A 14,876-nucleotide genomic window follows, 5' to 3' on the forward strand; every position below is an offset into this window, starting at 1 on the left:
ATGCTGACTGTTACAAATCACCTTATTGTCCTTCATATGTTGAGAAAGGGTTCAAACAAGCTGAAGTATGAAAAATTCACTAGCTGCAGTTTTCTTGAAAGAAACTTTCATGGTGATTTTGCAAGCTTTTTCAAAATAACAATGTGTATAAAACCAGTAGAAACTCAAATCTTATTAATAGTGATAAGAATATTTCTGTGAACGGTTATTTTATAACATGCAGTTCTATTGCAGTTTGATTGGTGAATTTCAAAGTAATTAATTGGGGAAAAGTTCTTCCTTTTTATCCCTAATAAACATAAAATTAAAAAAAAATAATTCTTTAAAGTCTGATAGTTACCTGTTTTGGGGCGTGTTAATACTTCATTTTGGTCGATACAGGAGAATGACTATAACATGTTGGGCCACTAGATGGCACAGCGTGATTATTAGTCTTACAGTTTGAGCACAGCTAGTCTAGAAGAATTTTTTTCTAAAGGCACACATAGCTGTTGAGCGGATGTGAAAGGTATTGTTTTATGAAGAACTTTTTAACTGGAAATGGATACTTAGGATTTAATTAGACATATATAGTTCTTGTACTAGAAATCAAAGTATCTCTGAAATTTCCTGATCTTAAAGTTGCTCATTTGCTGAAAACAATCTCCTCTATTTAAATATCTCCTTCTGAAAAAGCCGGGATTCATTGCAAGATAAATCACCTGTATTACAAGAAAAATGAATGTTTTAGCTGTACGGAATTTTTTATATTGAAAAATGACCTCATCTGTCAAACCTCAGGTCTGTTTAAATGTCTACTGAAGGTAAATAGACTTAGTACAGTTTTTTTGTAGAAAGTTTAATGCAAGAGAACTTCATCAGATGCATAACTTGCTGAAATCCGTCTGCCCGGTTCTGCAGAGATGAAATCAAAATTAGTTTCCATGTTAGATCTCACTGGACACGACTGAGCAGTGATCCAGGAATGCATGCTCACATTCTTCCTTGGTTAAAGATACTGGAAACTCTAGACGATATGCCCAATGAGATTATCAGCAGTTTGATGGCATTAAACACCCATTAATTTCAACAGGAACTAAGAACATGGCTTGTTTAGGAAATATTACTGCATTGCTTCATATCTGCATTTCTGTTGCCTGCTTTTAAGGATCTGTCCTCAAGTAGTTTGCTGAATCACAACCTGATGTCAAGTTCAGAAGAATGCCATTGCAAGGATCAAATAATGGATCTAGATGACTGTAAATCTACAGGATGACATATAGAGGAGTTTATGCTTTGGGATAGGTTTGAGGTATAGGGTAGCTCAAGGTAGGAGATAGGATCATGGAGAGTCATCTGCTTTTATTGCCACTGCAGTATACCAAGGTCTCCAGCTAAATCAATTAATGTTTCTAGTGCAGGTAGACTATACGTTTTTATAACTAGGGGTTTGTTTTTTTTTCAGAGACTGTTTTCACAAAATTAGTACATTCTACATTAGGCAAAAGTTGGAAATGCTATTATTATCAATTAATTTTGTTCTTGTTTTCTTCAAAGGTTTCGTGGTACAGTATTTTGGGCTCTGTAGCAGGAGGAAGTAATATGAAAGTAAGGTTAAATAACAATAAACTTCCAAATGCAGGAGAAGAGGTAAGACAGAAGTAGAACTCCTTTAGGTCATTTTCTCTTCCTTCAAAAAACCCCAACTTTCTAAATGTATACATCGGATGTCTTTTTTTGACCAGGTAACTGGCCAAGCCTTTGACAACCTTTTTGATCTTTATTTTAAGGAATTGAAATTTTGCTAGGCTGAAGGCATACCAAAACCCAAAAAACATTCTAGGAACCTTTTTTGAATAATGAATTAAATGACTCAAAAGCTTCATGTTAGACTAATTTCTGTCCCTTCTGCTATAACTCTGTTTTTTGAGCGATATCTAAGAAATACAAAAGGAAAAGAAAGTATATGATGTATTTATAGTATGCCCCAGTCACTACTCCTTCCAGGGATTAAAAAAAAAGAAATTCTAAAAAGATATAAAATTTAATATTTTTCTTAATTGTGTAACTTCTATCATCTATTTCTTCTTAACAAGACCTTACCTTACTTAATTCTGGCAACATGATAATATAACTCCTTCAATAACCTTCATGTTCAGGCACGACTGACTTCTAGGTTCACACTCATTCCCTTTCATGCTGTGAACATGTGGCATGACAAATCATCCCACACATCTTTGACTACTTATGACTGATCATGTGGCTGTGTTGGTACTCTTTTACATTAGTTCTTCATTACAATTTGACGTTTTATTTTCTGAATTTGTTTGGGTGTTTTTGGTTTTGTGTTAGTGCAGTTTTTTTTCCCTTTGGATTACACTCTGATGGTCCTGCACAGACTGAGTGAGTTCTGTTTTTCACTTACTTATGCATGCTATTGCATTGTCCATCTGAAGGATGACTGTGATCCATCGAAATACTCTGCATTTTGGGGTTTAAAGAAAGGGGCAAAAAAGCTTCAGCACATCCTTTTCAGCAAATGTTACTGTAGTCTCAGACCTGAGTGATCATTTTTATATCTGGAAATCTTCATGAAGAGTTCTGCTCTCTGCAGGGCAGGTCTCTGTTTTGCATTGTGACAGGAGAATGATCTCAACCTCTTTACCCCAGTGTTTCAAGCTTTCCTGGTTTTGTGAGCAAGCTCTATACTAACACCGATAGTCTTGTCTTTGGTGATAGAAAGGAAATCTTTCCTTTTGCGCCTGTTCCCCTATCTCCTTCCCAAAAAGGAAGGTGTATACAAAGATCAGGTGTGTGTAGCTACTGGCAGGAAAGGCTTTGATGATATTCTTAATATTCATATTATCAAATCCAGAGAATCAAGCTTCCTGTGATGTCCAGAGAGCTGGTTTCAATATACTATCCTGCTCCAGGCCAATTAGGTGTTTCATTGGAGACTTTCACCCCACTGCTAGATGTTCTTTCTGTGGACTTGCTGCAATCCATCCAAGCCACTGACTGTCTTAGCTCTGGCAGGCACTGGAGATGCGCAGACCTGCAGTTAACCATATGCCTCAGCAATGGAACTTCTGGTTGCTTTAGGATATGCTTTTGCAAAATGCTGATCTGCAGGCAAAGTCGCTATCTGCCTGCTCCATGGAAAAGGTTGGGAATTCTTGGCGGTGGAATGATCTATCAACTTACCAGCATGAGAAAAGCTTGCTCTAAAGGGATACTACAGACTGTCTTGCAGTAATTTCTGGTCTGCTGCTTCAGGATGCAGACCCAGCATTTGAAGGGACTTCTGTTCTTCAGAGGTCTCCTTATGAAGGCCAGACAGTATTTGAATAAGAGCACTGCAGTGATGCTACATTATGATGATCTCATTTCACATGTTGTGCCTCAGTCACTGTGTCGCTTGTTTAAGACCCTAAAACTTCCCTTTGTGTAAGTTGTCCTGGTTATGGAGGGGAAGGTGGAAAAAAGCCTGTTAGGAGTGAGCTGTGACGTTAAAGTGCAGGTGGGCAATTACTTGAAGGAAAAGCGAAGAGAAGATCTTGAAAATCTTGTTTGTTTCACAAACTCCAAAGTCCTGTTAATGGTGCTGAGAGGACCTGAGGCATCCTCTGCCCATATCCACAGAGAAGGGCTGTGTGCTCTTTCTCTGGAAGCACAGCTCAGGGCTAGAATGTTTCCAGCTCAATGACTGCAAGCATGCCCACTCATGGTGTGAATGTGCAAATGGACAAAAACGTCTTAAAGAAACTCCAGGTCCTGGTACTTGGCTGTTCTCTTTGGTTGTGTGCTCTGTATACTCAACTGCATTTCAGAGAAAACTGACACTTTTTTCCCCTGTCATTTCATTGTTTTCTCATTGTCTTCAAGAACCTAATATTACTGGAAACGTGACATGTCTGTTAATCTAGGTTGTACTTTGATTGTATCCAAGACCATTAAATAATTTATTTACCAATAAGGTTTTAGAATTTGAGATTTGCTTTTGGTATGTACAGTGGGTGTAACTAGTAAGTATTTTTATTGATAGATACCAGCTGATGGGAAAAGCCTCTTGGAAATACAAGGCTTAGATCCCAATGAGAAATACATATTTGCAGTCGCAGCATATTCATCTGATGGAAAACTTATTGGTGATGGCATTGGGGAAACGACTAAGCCAATCCTTGCTTATCTACCTCTTTCTGCTACTACTGTTCGAGCCTATCTAACTCAGGTAGGGTTTGATAATAAACACATACATACTTTAGTTTGGTTGTAATTACTTGTTTTCACTGGTAGCTCTAAAGCATCTGGTAAAAATTCAGGAATTTCTTGTCAAAAGCTTGATAAGCACAAATCACAATTTTAACATAACAAAAGGTATATTTGAGTAACTCAATTTTTAATTCAAAATTATTGGAAATTCCAGTTTAAGGGGAAAGATGTCTATCAGCTAGTTTTCTTATTCCTGCTCCTGTTTTTCACTCTGCATTTAACTTCTTTTTTATAATTTTTTTTTTCATTTTTGTGGTTGACACCAAGTGTTAGAAATCATCTTCTTAGTCATTATAGTATGGGATGAAAAATGTGATTGAACTTACCAGGTATCAGATCCAACCATTTTCATATTGAAATTATTTTTCTAGTGGCTTGTGGAAGACCACAGAGGCTCTGTCAGACCTTTATCATAATTTTCTGTATTCTTAATAAAGAAAATTTAAAGCAGATTGTGGCAGGTAGTGAATTGTCTAGCCCTGTAGATCAGGTCATGGGGAACAGTTAGAAGAGTTCCTAAAAACTTCCAGAGTAAGAGGTATCCACATGAATTTATGCCTACTTGTGCGGCTCCGTTTACATCCCATTATCCAGAGCAGCAGGGCATTCTGCAGTATTAACAAAAGGAAAATAAACATAGATGAAATAATATGCCTTCAAAAACTGCAGCACAATACCTGTAAAGCATTCCACAGAGGGTTGTTAGACCCTTGGTTAACAGTCAAAAACTCCTGTGCCTTCTCTGGCACTAATTCTGAAGGCAAACTAATATTAGTAGGATCAGATTGCTACTACAGGTGTTTTATTCAATATGTGAGAATATACTTACAGAAATTGTAAATTTACATGTTGTGGAGAGGTTTAAAACCTTTCTTTATACTATAATCATATTTGGCTTGGTTATTTGAACATGGAGACTTGCTAAATTTTTTTCTTTTGCTTTTGTTTTTTTTTTTTTTTTTTTTTTTTTTTTTTTTTTGTAGGTAGCCTATCAGACTGGCAACTATACATTAGCCAGAGAAGCATTTTCACCACTGTGGGATTATTTTGTTTCAAATTCTTCTCCACTGCCTGCCAATGCAGCTGTTATTTCTGCAAGTAGTAATTTGACTATATCTGAAAACAGGTAACTGGTAAAACAAAATTAAAATACTAGTTAATTATAGATGTGCACATTTTATTTTAAAGAGTACCAGATTGTGAAATTTTATTCAGACTTGTGATATGAAAAACATTCTGGAAAAAAAAGGTGTGAAATATGTTATAAAAATATAGTTGTTTATAATTAGCAGAGGAATTTTTTTCTTAATTTACGGCACTGCTAGCATTTACACACCTAATTCTTTATGATTGTTTTCTTCAGATAATTGGGAAACATTTATAAAGTGGCTATTAATTGTGTGATGCATTTTCATTTGCAAAATAAGTAATATGCCCTGGATTCTTGACTTTCCAATTAAGATAGCAGTAGAGTTCAGAAATTGTGAAACTTTTGTCAAGAACACCACCCAAAATGGGTAAATGCTTGTGTGATGGGTTGACCCTGGCTGAACACCAGGTGCCCACCAAAACCATTCTATCACTCCCCCATCCTCAGCTGGACAGGGGAGAGAAAAATATAACAAAAAGCTTGCGGGTCGAGATAAGGACAGGAGAGATCATTCACTAATTACCGTCACGGGCAAAACAGACTCAATTTGGGAAAATTAACTCAATTTATTACAAATCAACCAGAGCAAGGTAATGAGAAATAAAACAAAATCTCAGAACACCTTCCCACCACCCCTCCCTCCTTCCCGGGCACAACTTCACTCCTGGATTTCACCACCAAGCCCCCCCAGCGGCACAGGGGGACAGGGATGGGGTTTATGGTCATCACATGTTATTTTCTGCCACTTCACCTCCTCAGGGCGAGGGCTCATCACACTCTTCCCCTGCTCCAGCGTGGGGTCCCACCCATGGAAGACAGTCCTCCACGAACTCCTCCAACGTGGGCCGTTCCCACGAGCTGCAGTTCTTTACAAACTGCTCCAGCATGGGTCCGTTCCACGGTGTGCAGTCCTTCAGGGGCACACTGCTCCAGCGTGGGTCCCCCACGGGGTCACAAGTCCTGCCAGAAAACCTGCTCCGTGGGCTCCTCTCTCCACAGATCTGCAGGTCCTGCTAGGAACCTGCTCCAGCGCAGGCTTCCTACGGGGTCACAACCTCCTGCGGGAACCCACCTGCTCCGACGTGGGGTCCTTCACGGGCTGCAGGTGGAGATCTGCTCCCCCGTGGACCTCCCTGGACTGCAGGGGGACAGCCTGCCTCACCAGGGTCTTCCCCATGGGCTGCAGGGGAATCTCTGCTCCGGCGCCTGGAGCATCTCCTCCCCGTCCTTCTTCACTGACCTTGGTGTCCGCAAACTTGTTTCTCTTACATGTTCTCACTCCTCTCCCCGGCGGCTGTTTCTCCCAGTCCCAACTTTTTTTTTTCCTTCTTAAAAATGTTATCACAGAGGCGCTACCACTATCGCTGATGGGCTCGGCCTTGGCCGGTGGTGGGTCCGTCTCCGAGCCGGCTGGTATGGGCTCGCTCTCTCTCGAACACAGGGGAAGCTTCCAGCAGCTTCTTACAGAAGCCACCCCTGTAACTGTGTGTCCCGTCCCGTCCCCCCCCCCCCCCAAAACCTTGCCAGACAAAACCAATACAGCTTGCTAATTTTGTTTTGGGATGGCTATATAAATCTGCCAATAATCTTTGTGTATACTAAAGTGCTTTAGAAGATATATTTTTAAAATTAATTAATTTATAAAAAGATTTCAAATGTTCAACCATAATAGTATGGGTTTTTCATGATGACAAAGCCCAGCTAGAAATTTTGCGATTACATTCACTGACATTCAGTAGATCCAAATGCAAAAATAAATCAAAACTTAATTCCCAGTTAAAAGAAAGAGACCTGTATGAAATAACAGACATGAAATACTATAATTAAAAAAAATAGCTTTAAATGTTAGTCAACTGCTTATAATTTGATAATGAATTATCATCCAGTATAACTGAACACAAATCAACATCTTCACTTGTGTGGAACTCTTTTTAGACTAATTCTTCATTAGGAAAGTTCTGGCAAACTTGTGGAAGAGGTATAAAAAAATTTTGCAGCATCTCCATTTCAATTTGACAGACTGGCTTAGTTTTGAAACCATAATGACAAGAAGCAACCTTATTGCATGTGCGTTAATAGTTCTTGAATGTGTCAAGAATTAAAGAAGAAATAAAGAAATGAAGATCTTTGTTTCAAGAAGTAGATACAGGGGGAATTCGTAAAAGTTTTGTTGGAATACTTCCATTTCCTCTTTACAGACAGAATAACCAGTAATCAGCTATCCTGAGACATGTAATGTAGCTAGTGTGTTCTCTACATTTTTTTAATATACTTGCATCGGAGCCCAGGGTTTTCTCATGGTAATGCTGTTTGGATGCAAGCAGGTAGTATAGGCTTGTGCGTGCTTTGAATCCTGTTACAGGAGAAAGTAACGTGTCTAAACGTACTTCTTGTTATTGGGGGCTCAGCCAGACCACTGGTGTGTATCCTGTCTGTCCTTCAAGTGCCACCCCGTGTCTGATACTAGGCATCGAGATTGACCGAGGGTCTTGGATGTTACACGCCATAAGAGCATTTGGGATTTACCGGCAGCCTGCGGACTGCATCGATGCAGGCAGATAATCAACTACACATCCTATTTCATGACTATGTGGATGTTTTAAATCCGTCCCTGGCCTAGGCAACAAAGCAGGAATGCAAGTCTGGTCATTGTGCTTTTATTTTTGCACTTGTTTTTCATTAATCTTTTTTCCTAATCGGTTCTTTTTTTTTTTCTTTTTAAACACACACAGCTCCAGAGATAACATTTGAATGAAGCCACTTGCAGATAAATCAAATGAAGACAGAAAATTTTAAGTAGCTGTGCAAAGCAGTTTCAGGGATTTTGCTTTTCTAACAGCTATGTCCAAGCCTAATTTTTTTTTTTTTTTTTTTTTACAATTAATATGGAAGATTCTCAAAGCTGCAGTATCAGAGCTGAAATAAGGCAGTTCCAATTCTACCAATTGGTAGCTAAGAAATTAGATGGACTAGCCTGAAAGGACATAGGACTTAGAGACAGTAGAGGGAGCTGGAAGGAAAGGAAACCTTTTGTTTCCAGACGGAAGCCCTGTTGATACCTTGGTAATGTCAAGTATGTGAATGTGTCTATTTGATCTTCCTTCTTGAGTTTCAATCTCTTTTAAGAAATACAATGGAGGAGAAGGAGGAATTTATTTCTTATACTTCAACGTCATAGGTTTTTTCCTGTAACAAAAACATAAAAAAACCCCCAAACAACAAAAAAACAAGGACAAAATGCCCCTCTACCCCCAGGGAAGAGAAAAAACGAACAACAAAAAGGCAGGCAGAAGAAAAGAGATTCTTTTGAGGCTTGTAATACAAGACATCAGAGATGAAAAGGAGTCTGTTACCAATACTTGGTAATGGACTTCACAACTGCATGCATCATTGTCAGAATACAGTAAAATAATGTGTAAAAGGAGACAGTTAATAAATAAGTTGTAGCATCTCAAGTTTTCAAAGTAAGTTTCACTGGATTAGATGAAACAACTAAGGAAAAGCTGTCTTAGGGTAGTAGAAGGTGGCCAACAATTTGAAAAAGGAGTCTTATCCCTTTTATGTATTTTTTTATGTTAGGAATTTTAAGCAATTTTTTCAGTTTTATGTATAAATCTTATTTCCAGAAGTAGCTACAGTAATCCTTTTTGTCCATAATTTTAAAATTAAAGACTGCACTTTAATATAACGCAGTTTCAGGCATGCAATATCTGATTCATCGTTAACATGCTTTTACTGTTCTTTTGCTTTTTTATTTTGTAGGTTACATTTTGAAGCTGTATCTCAGGCTTCTCCTATTACCTTGCACCTTTTTCTGAGGAATATATTTGCTGTCTGTGACATTAATGTCATGGAAGGAGCACTCTTCTGTGATTCCATCTGTTCCAATGAGATACTTTATAAGGAACAAGTATGTGTGGCTTAATATACTGGATTTGACTTTACTTTTTGATCAGCTTTATTTCAGCATTGCAAGATAGATGTTGCAATGTACTAATCCTATTTACAGAATACTTCATTTTCTGTGAGTTATCTGGTCTCTCTTTCTGAAGTATTTTAGTAGCTATTGGTTATTTTGTATCCTGTAGAAAGATGGTTTCTGAGTCAATTATTGCCTAATCCAAAGCCCAGTAATTCCAGCTGAGGAAGGATTTTCTTTGACTTTAGTGGTGGTAGACTAAAATTTAAGAAAGAAGTATAATCATTGTTATTTTTGTCCTACTAAGATGCATCTTGGAGTTTTAATTCTAAACATTTCTGATATTTAATACATGTATTTCCATTAATACTGAACTTCTAATGGGGTTTCATGGTTTTAATATACTAAGTTTCTTTTATTTCAGACTTTCTTATAGTATAAGGGCATGTTAATGACACAAAAAACTTTCTCTTTTATTTGGAAAGTCAAGCTTTGCCTCTTGTATTATTACATTCCTATTCTAGTCTTTCTTTGCTGAAGTAGTTGTCTCATAAAAATGTGAGCAGTCGATTACTCTGACTTTACTGGATCTGCTCACACATGCAAGGACTGCAGCAGATAACTGGAAGGGAAAGGAAGGAATTGTTATCCTCCCCTTACCTACTCTGAGAGGTCAGCATGTGAAATTTCCATTCCCCACAGGTTGAGGTTGTTAACCAGGCTTTGTAAATCATATGGGTAAATTCAGAGGGCACAATTAGGTCAAGAACAATCATTTCCTTTAGAATAATAAATGATGTTGTATTTGTTTATATACTTCTAACAGGTGTCAATGTAAATTAATTTTTGGGCTTTTATCTTACTTGCTGCTTATACTGCTTTTTAAACTGCCATAACATCTGCCTTCTTTCACTCTCAAATGATTTAAAACAACAGAATTCGTATTTGAATCAAAATGTGGTTTTCTTTTACAGGTTGCTAGATTAGCAGAATGCGAAAGAATGACTGTGGCAATTGAACTTAGCAACTGGTTGAATGATTCAAGTTACACCCTGCAGTCTGTTGTACAATGTTATGGTCTCCTTGCCCCAATTATTTATCACAAGATTTCTTCAGTGCCAGTAGTTCAGGTGAGAGCATTTTAAGACAAAGCAGCTGACATCCAAGTCCTGCAGTTGTAGTGATTCAAATTAAACTTAGTGGAGTGTACAGTGGGAGAGCTAAATATCTAGGTTTTAAGTTCTTAGTAGCTGCTGAAAGAAAAGCCTTTTACGGTTTTGTGTGTTCCTAATGTGTATATGTTCAGTGTAAACTGCACAGATTCTACTCTCAGATATGCTAAAGTAACTGCAGAATATTGATTGTTTCTTCAGGATGATTTGTTGGTATTTTTAAACTATAGGAGAATCTATGATGTAACTTCTACTTGAATGCTATTTGCAGATGGCAATTTTGAGGAAAGAAAAACAGTATTTGCCTATGGCTTTTTTTGGAATGTTTTCTTAATATACAGGGTTTTTGTCTTCCTAAAAAAAGAAGGCTATTCAGTGTTTTGATAATGCAGTCTTTAGTTTCCAGGCATGTGCTCCTTTCCAGAAGCAAGCACCTTCTCTTTGAGAACAGAGTACCTGAATCCTTTCCTGCCATTTCTGAGGCAGCAGATGTGTTTTTTTTGATTCAGCAAGGATACAGTGGGAACATGCGACTTTTTTCCCATAATTGGGTATTTTTGTCAGGGAGCAGCAGTATGAGCATGTTTGCTCTGTGGGGAAGGATGAGGTGACTGCAGTGCAGGCAAGGAACAGACTAGCAGCATCTGAGCGTGGCAGACAGAGCGGGGTGTTGGTAAGAGGATCCACCGAGAGTCCAGAGAAGGTGAAGTTATTGGGCTGGCCCAGAGTCCACGCAGGAGAAAAGTCAGGAGCTGCAGGAGTTGGAGCCAGAGACTGGAGACAAGGCTCCAACACAAGTGCAAGGTTCATCCAGGAGACAACTGAAGACCAGCACACCAATACCAGAGCTCAAGCAGAGACTGAAGGCTTGTGTCTGAGCTTAATTGGGACTGCTGGGCCCCTGGGCAGAAGATGTGAAAGAAGGCCCCAAGTGAGGCTGCTCAGGGAATGACTATCGGGGTGCTCAGGGCTCTGAGAAAAGTTTTTAGGAGTGTTTAGGAAAAAAAAAATAAATCTATTTACATACAGGGATAGCATCTTGCTTAAGAAGTCATTGGCTGTGATGACCTACTAAGGGCATGGCACAGCTAGCCACTGGAAACAGCTCCTGTTTCAGATTTCCTAATTAAAGGGGAAAATAATTTAGTTGCACGTTCTTTTCATATCGGATAGACAAAAATGGGGGAAAGAAGTCTTTTTATTTTTAGAGCATACTGGAAACATTTTTCTTTCATTTAAAACTCTGACCAGCTCAATATATTTTTTTACCAGTCCTCTACTAGGAGTATGTCATCTCACTGAATTAAGCATTCTTTGATTTCATGTTAATTAAATCAGCAAAAATATCCATCATGTATCTGTAATTTAATATCTGTGATTTTGTGCGAACATGTCATTTATTCCAAAAGGCTGTGGTTTAAATCTTGACACCATTAAATTAAGTGGAAATTTTATTATTGGCTTTTGTAGAGCTCGCATTTCCTCTTATTCATTAGATTTCAAAGTATTTTTAAAGTTCGCCATCAGATACAATAGGCTGTGCAGAGGTACAAGCTTGTAAGTGTGTTGCGGACTCCAGACTTTGGTTTAACCCTTGTATTTACAGATCCTCATTAAGTGCTTGGCTGTTCTTCAAGAAATTCCAAGTGCTGCTTTGCAGAGGAGGCAGGCAGGATGTTATGAGAGTATTCAGCATATGATAGCTTGTGCTTCATTTTATACAGCAAAGGTATGGTGTGTATTATTGTGTTTACAGCTTAGTTTAAGATACAGCTCTTGCCATTTGGAGAAAAAAAAAAGGTTTAGTAAGCTGGCTGTCAGAGTAGTATCTTAGAGAACTGGCACTCTTAAATAGTAAAGGTATAGAAATATTTATTAGTGTCTTTGTACCAGTGCATTTTATATAATAATGACATTTTGACTTTGTAATTGAGAATTTTCGTTTGTTCAGAAAATAGACTGTAACTATTAGTCTATGACATGAAATCTGTATTTTATATCTTTGTGTGTATTTTTACATTTAAGGTAGTACTATTTTCAGTAAGGCCTATATGTAATATATAAATTTAAAAGTTTAATTACTGCAATTAGGCCATACTTGTAGTTTTAATCAGATTAGCCTATCTGGCCTATTTCCCAAGTAGATACAAGTGACTTTATACCATTTAGTGCCACATGCTGGCAGGATACAGACACCTTGACTTTTAACCATAACACAATCTGTAGATCACATTTATGATTCAGAAACTCAATCTATTTAGTGAGATAAGGAGACAAGTGGTACCAGTAGGATTTTTTTTCCTCAAGTATAGAAAGTTAAAATACCTGCCACGAGAAATGTATGGTGCTGAAAAAAGTCAGCTTTCCTCTGGCTTCGGGTGCACCTCGGCTAAGGCTGAGCTGTGGCTGACACCGTGTGTTGGCCCAGGGACGGCTTGGAGCATGCTGGGAGACCGGCGTTCCCCCCACGTAGGAGCTGGCGGGGACGGTGAGCTGAGGGGGGGCTCCTGGGCCCATGGCGGGAGGGCCAAGGTGGAGGCTATCAAGGCCAATAAAGCCTATTAGGAACCTCGAAACCTTGACATAGTGCGTGTTTGTTGTTGGATTCCCCAGCTAAATGACTGCTCTTACTGCTCAGGTTTTTCTAAATTTTTTTTTATTTTTCCCTTAGAGCTAGCATTTCAATAGAATAGCATACGGAATATCAAACAGAATGAGTGAAATGCAAGTGCTTCTGATTAATCCATGGTATATGGTTTTCTGCTGAGTTAGTCAGGCCATGTACTGCATTTATCCTAAAGTGATCTATACACTTATGTTGTATCCCAAAGACAAACATCCTAACGTGAAGTTACCTTGCATATAGCAGAAGCACTTTGGCCTTTAGAGCTCTGTCTAGAGAAGATAAAGCCATCTAAAAACATTCCCTACACTGTTCATTTATAAATTCCATAATTTAAAAAATAAATTTCACCAGTCCTTTCACTAATACAGTTGGGATTTTCAAATGTGCACTTGATACCAGAGAGGTAAGTGAGGATCATTTATAGTTACCCTTTATATTCTTTGATAGCAGTACTGCCTGAGAACAGGGAGAATGTCAATCACAGCGATAGATGCTTCTGGTTAAATCTTTCTATTCTCTGAGGGATAGGTTAAGCAGAAGTAGAACACATAGATAACATATCTGCAATTCCAATTATTTTACAGGTCTATAGTCTTGTTTTTTATATAAAAGGAAACATAAGTATTGGCTAATTAATTTCCATTTCTAATATTAATGCATTTTGACAATTATAAGTAGAATATAATGAAACATTATGTGTTATGCAAACCAAAACTATATAACAGGTGATTCTCTAATAGGTACTACGTTCCTGGAAAGAATATGAACTAGCAGTAATTATTGTTAACTACGGGAAAAAATTGTTGGATTCCTCACCAACAACCTCACCCTGCCTGTCAGGAGCTCTAGAAACTGAAGAAACAGACACTAACAAAGACGTTAAAGTAATTGCTCTGATTTTTACTTTTTCTTTTCTCTAAATACTGTATTCTATTATTTTGAAGACTACATTTATAAACTTCATGTTTTAGAAGTGATTCTATGGAATAACAGTTTCCTTGTAGAATAAGAGTCCCCAAAGTACAGCTGAGAGGCTTCTGTTTAATTGTAGCCATCTTAGTTAAGACCAGTTGCAGATTGCAGTGGGTACAGGGTCTCATCTTGTTGAACTGGAGAGGGGTTAGTAATACTACAGTTCAGAGCCATGAGGATCCTGCAGATATTTATACAAGCATCACTAACTGCTCTTCACATACAGTTTCCAGGAATGCTTTATTGGACGGAAAAAATAATTAAAGAATTGTATGAGTAAAGAGGAGCAAAAAATATCCTATACTATGTAGACTTTTAGCCTCTCCTTTCATGTTGCAGCTGCTTGAAACAGAGTCATAATAAGAGAGTAACTTAGGAATTGTCTAGACTGAAAAATATTTCTCGACAGAGGAAGAACTTTCAGCCACAAAGACCTTAATACTTAAATTACAAAGAGATGTAGCAGGTTGTGAAGATTTCTTGCAATTCAGAATTGGAGTAAAGTGTTGATTTTCCGTACTTTTCTGTCTGTTTTGTCTTTAAATCATTTTAGAAGAGATTTTACTGGAGAGGAGATTTGAAAAAGAGGAAAGAAAGTAGGAATAATGAGAGAGGAAGAAAGGAAGCAATGTGAGCATGGAACAGAGATATATTAAAGAGAGGGTCAAAAAGTCAGTCAGCTTACAGGGAAGGATTTCTGTAAGAAAATTTATAGGACAGTAATAGGATCCAGGACAAAATTTTCTCTGTTGTTTATTGCTGAGTTTGTGTTAGCTGCTCCCAGGT

At 38.0% G+C, this 14,876-nt stretch overlaps 1 protein-coding gene across 1 annotated transcript in view; it reads left to right on the top strand.

Moving 5' to 3' along the window:
- The window catches only part of CFAP54 (cilia and flagella associated protein 54), a 112,620-nt gene that overhangs the window by 36,314 nt on the left and 61,430 nt on the right, over window positions 1-14,876 (top strand). Inside the window, exons 22-28 of the mRNA XM_049792263.1 lie at window positions 1,537-1,629; window positions 4,025-4,210; window positions 5,235-5,377; window positions 9,164-9,311; window positions 10,295-10,450; window positions 12,099-12,221; window positions 13,859-14,002. Of these exons, the coding sequence (XP_049648220.1) occupies window positions 1,537-1,629; window positions 4,025-4,210; window positions 5,235-5,377; window positions 9,164-9,311; window positions 10,295-10,450; window positions 12,099-12,221; window positions 13,859-14,002 (993 nt within the window). The remainder of the gene's footprint in view (window positions 1-1,536; window positions 1,630-4,024; window positions 4,211-5,234; window positions 5,378-9,163; window positions 9,312-10,294; window positions 10,451-12,098; window positions 12,222-13,858; window positions 14,003-14,876) is intronic.

The sequence above is a fragment of the Accipiter gentilis genome, chromosome 34, assembly GCF_929443795.1.
Source record: "Accipiter gentilis chromosome 34, bAccGen1.1, whole genome shotgun sequence".
Lineage (NCBI taxonomy): Eukaryota > Metazoa > Chordata > Aves > Accipitriformes > Accipitridae > Astur > Astur gentilis.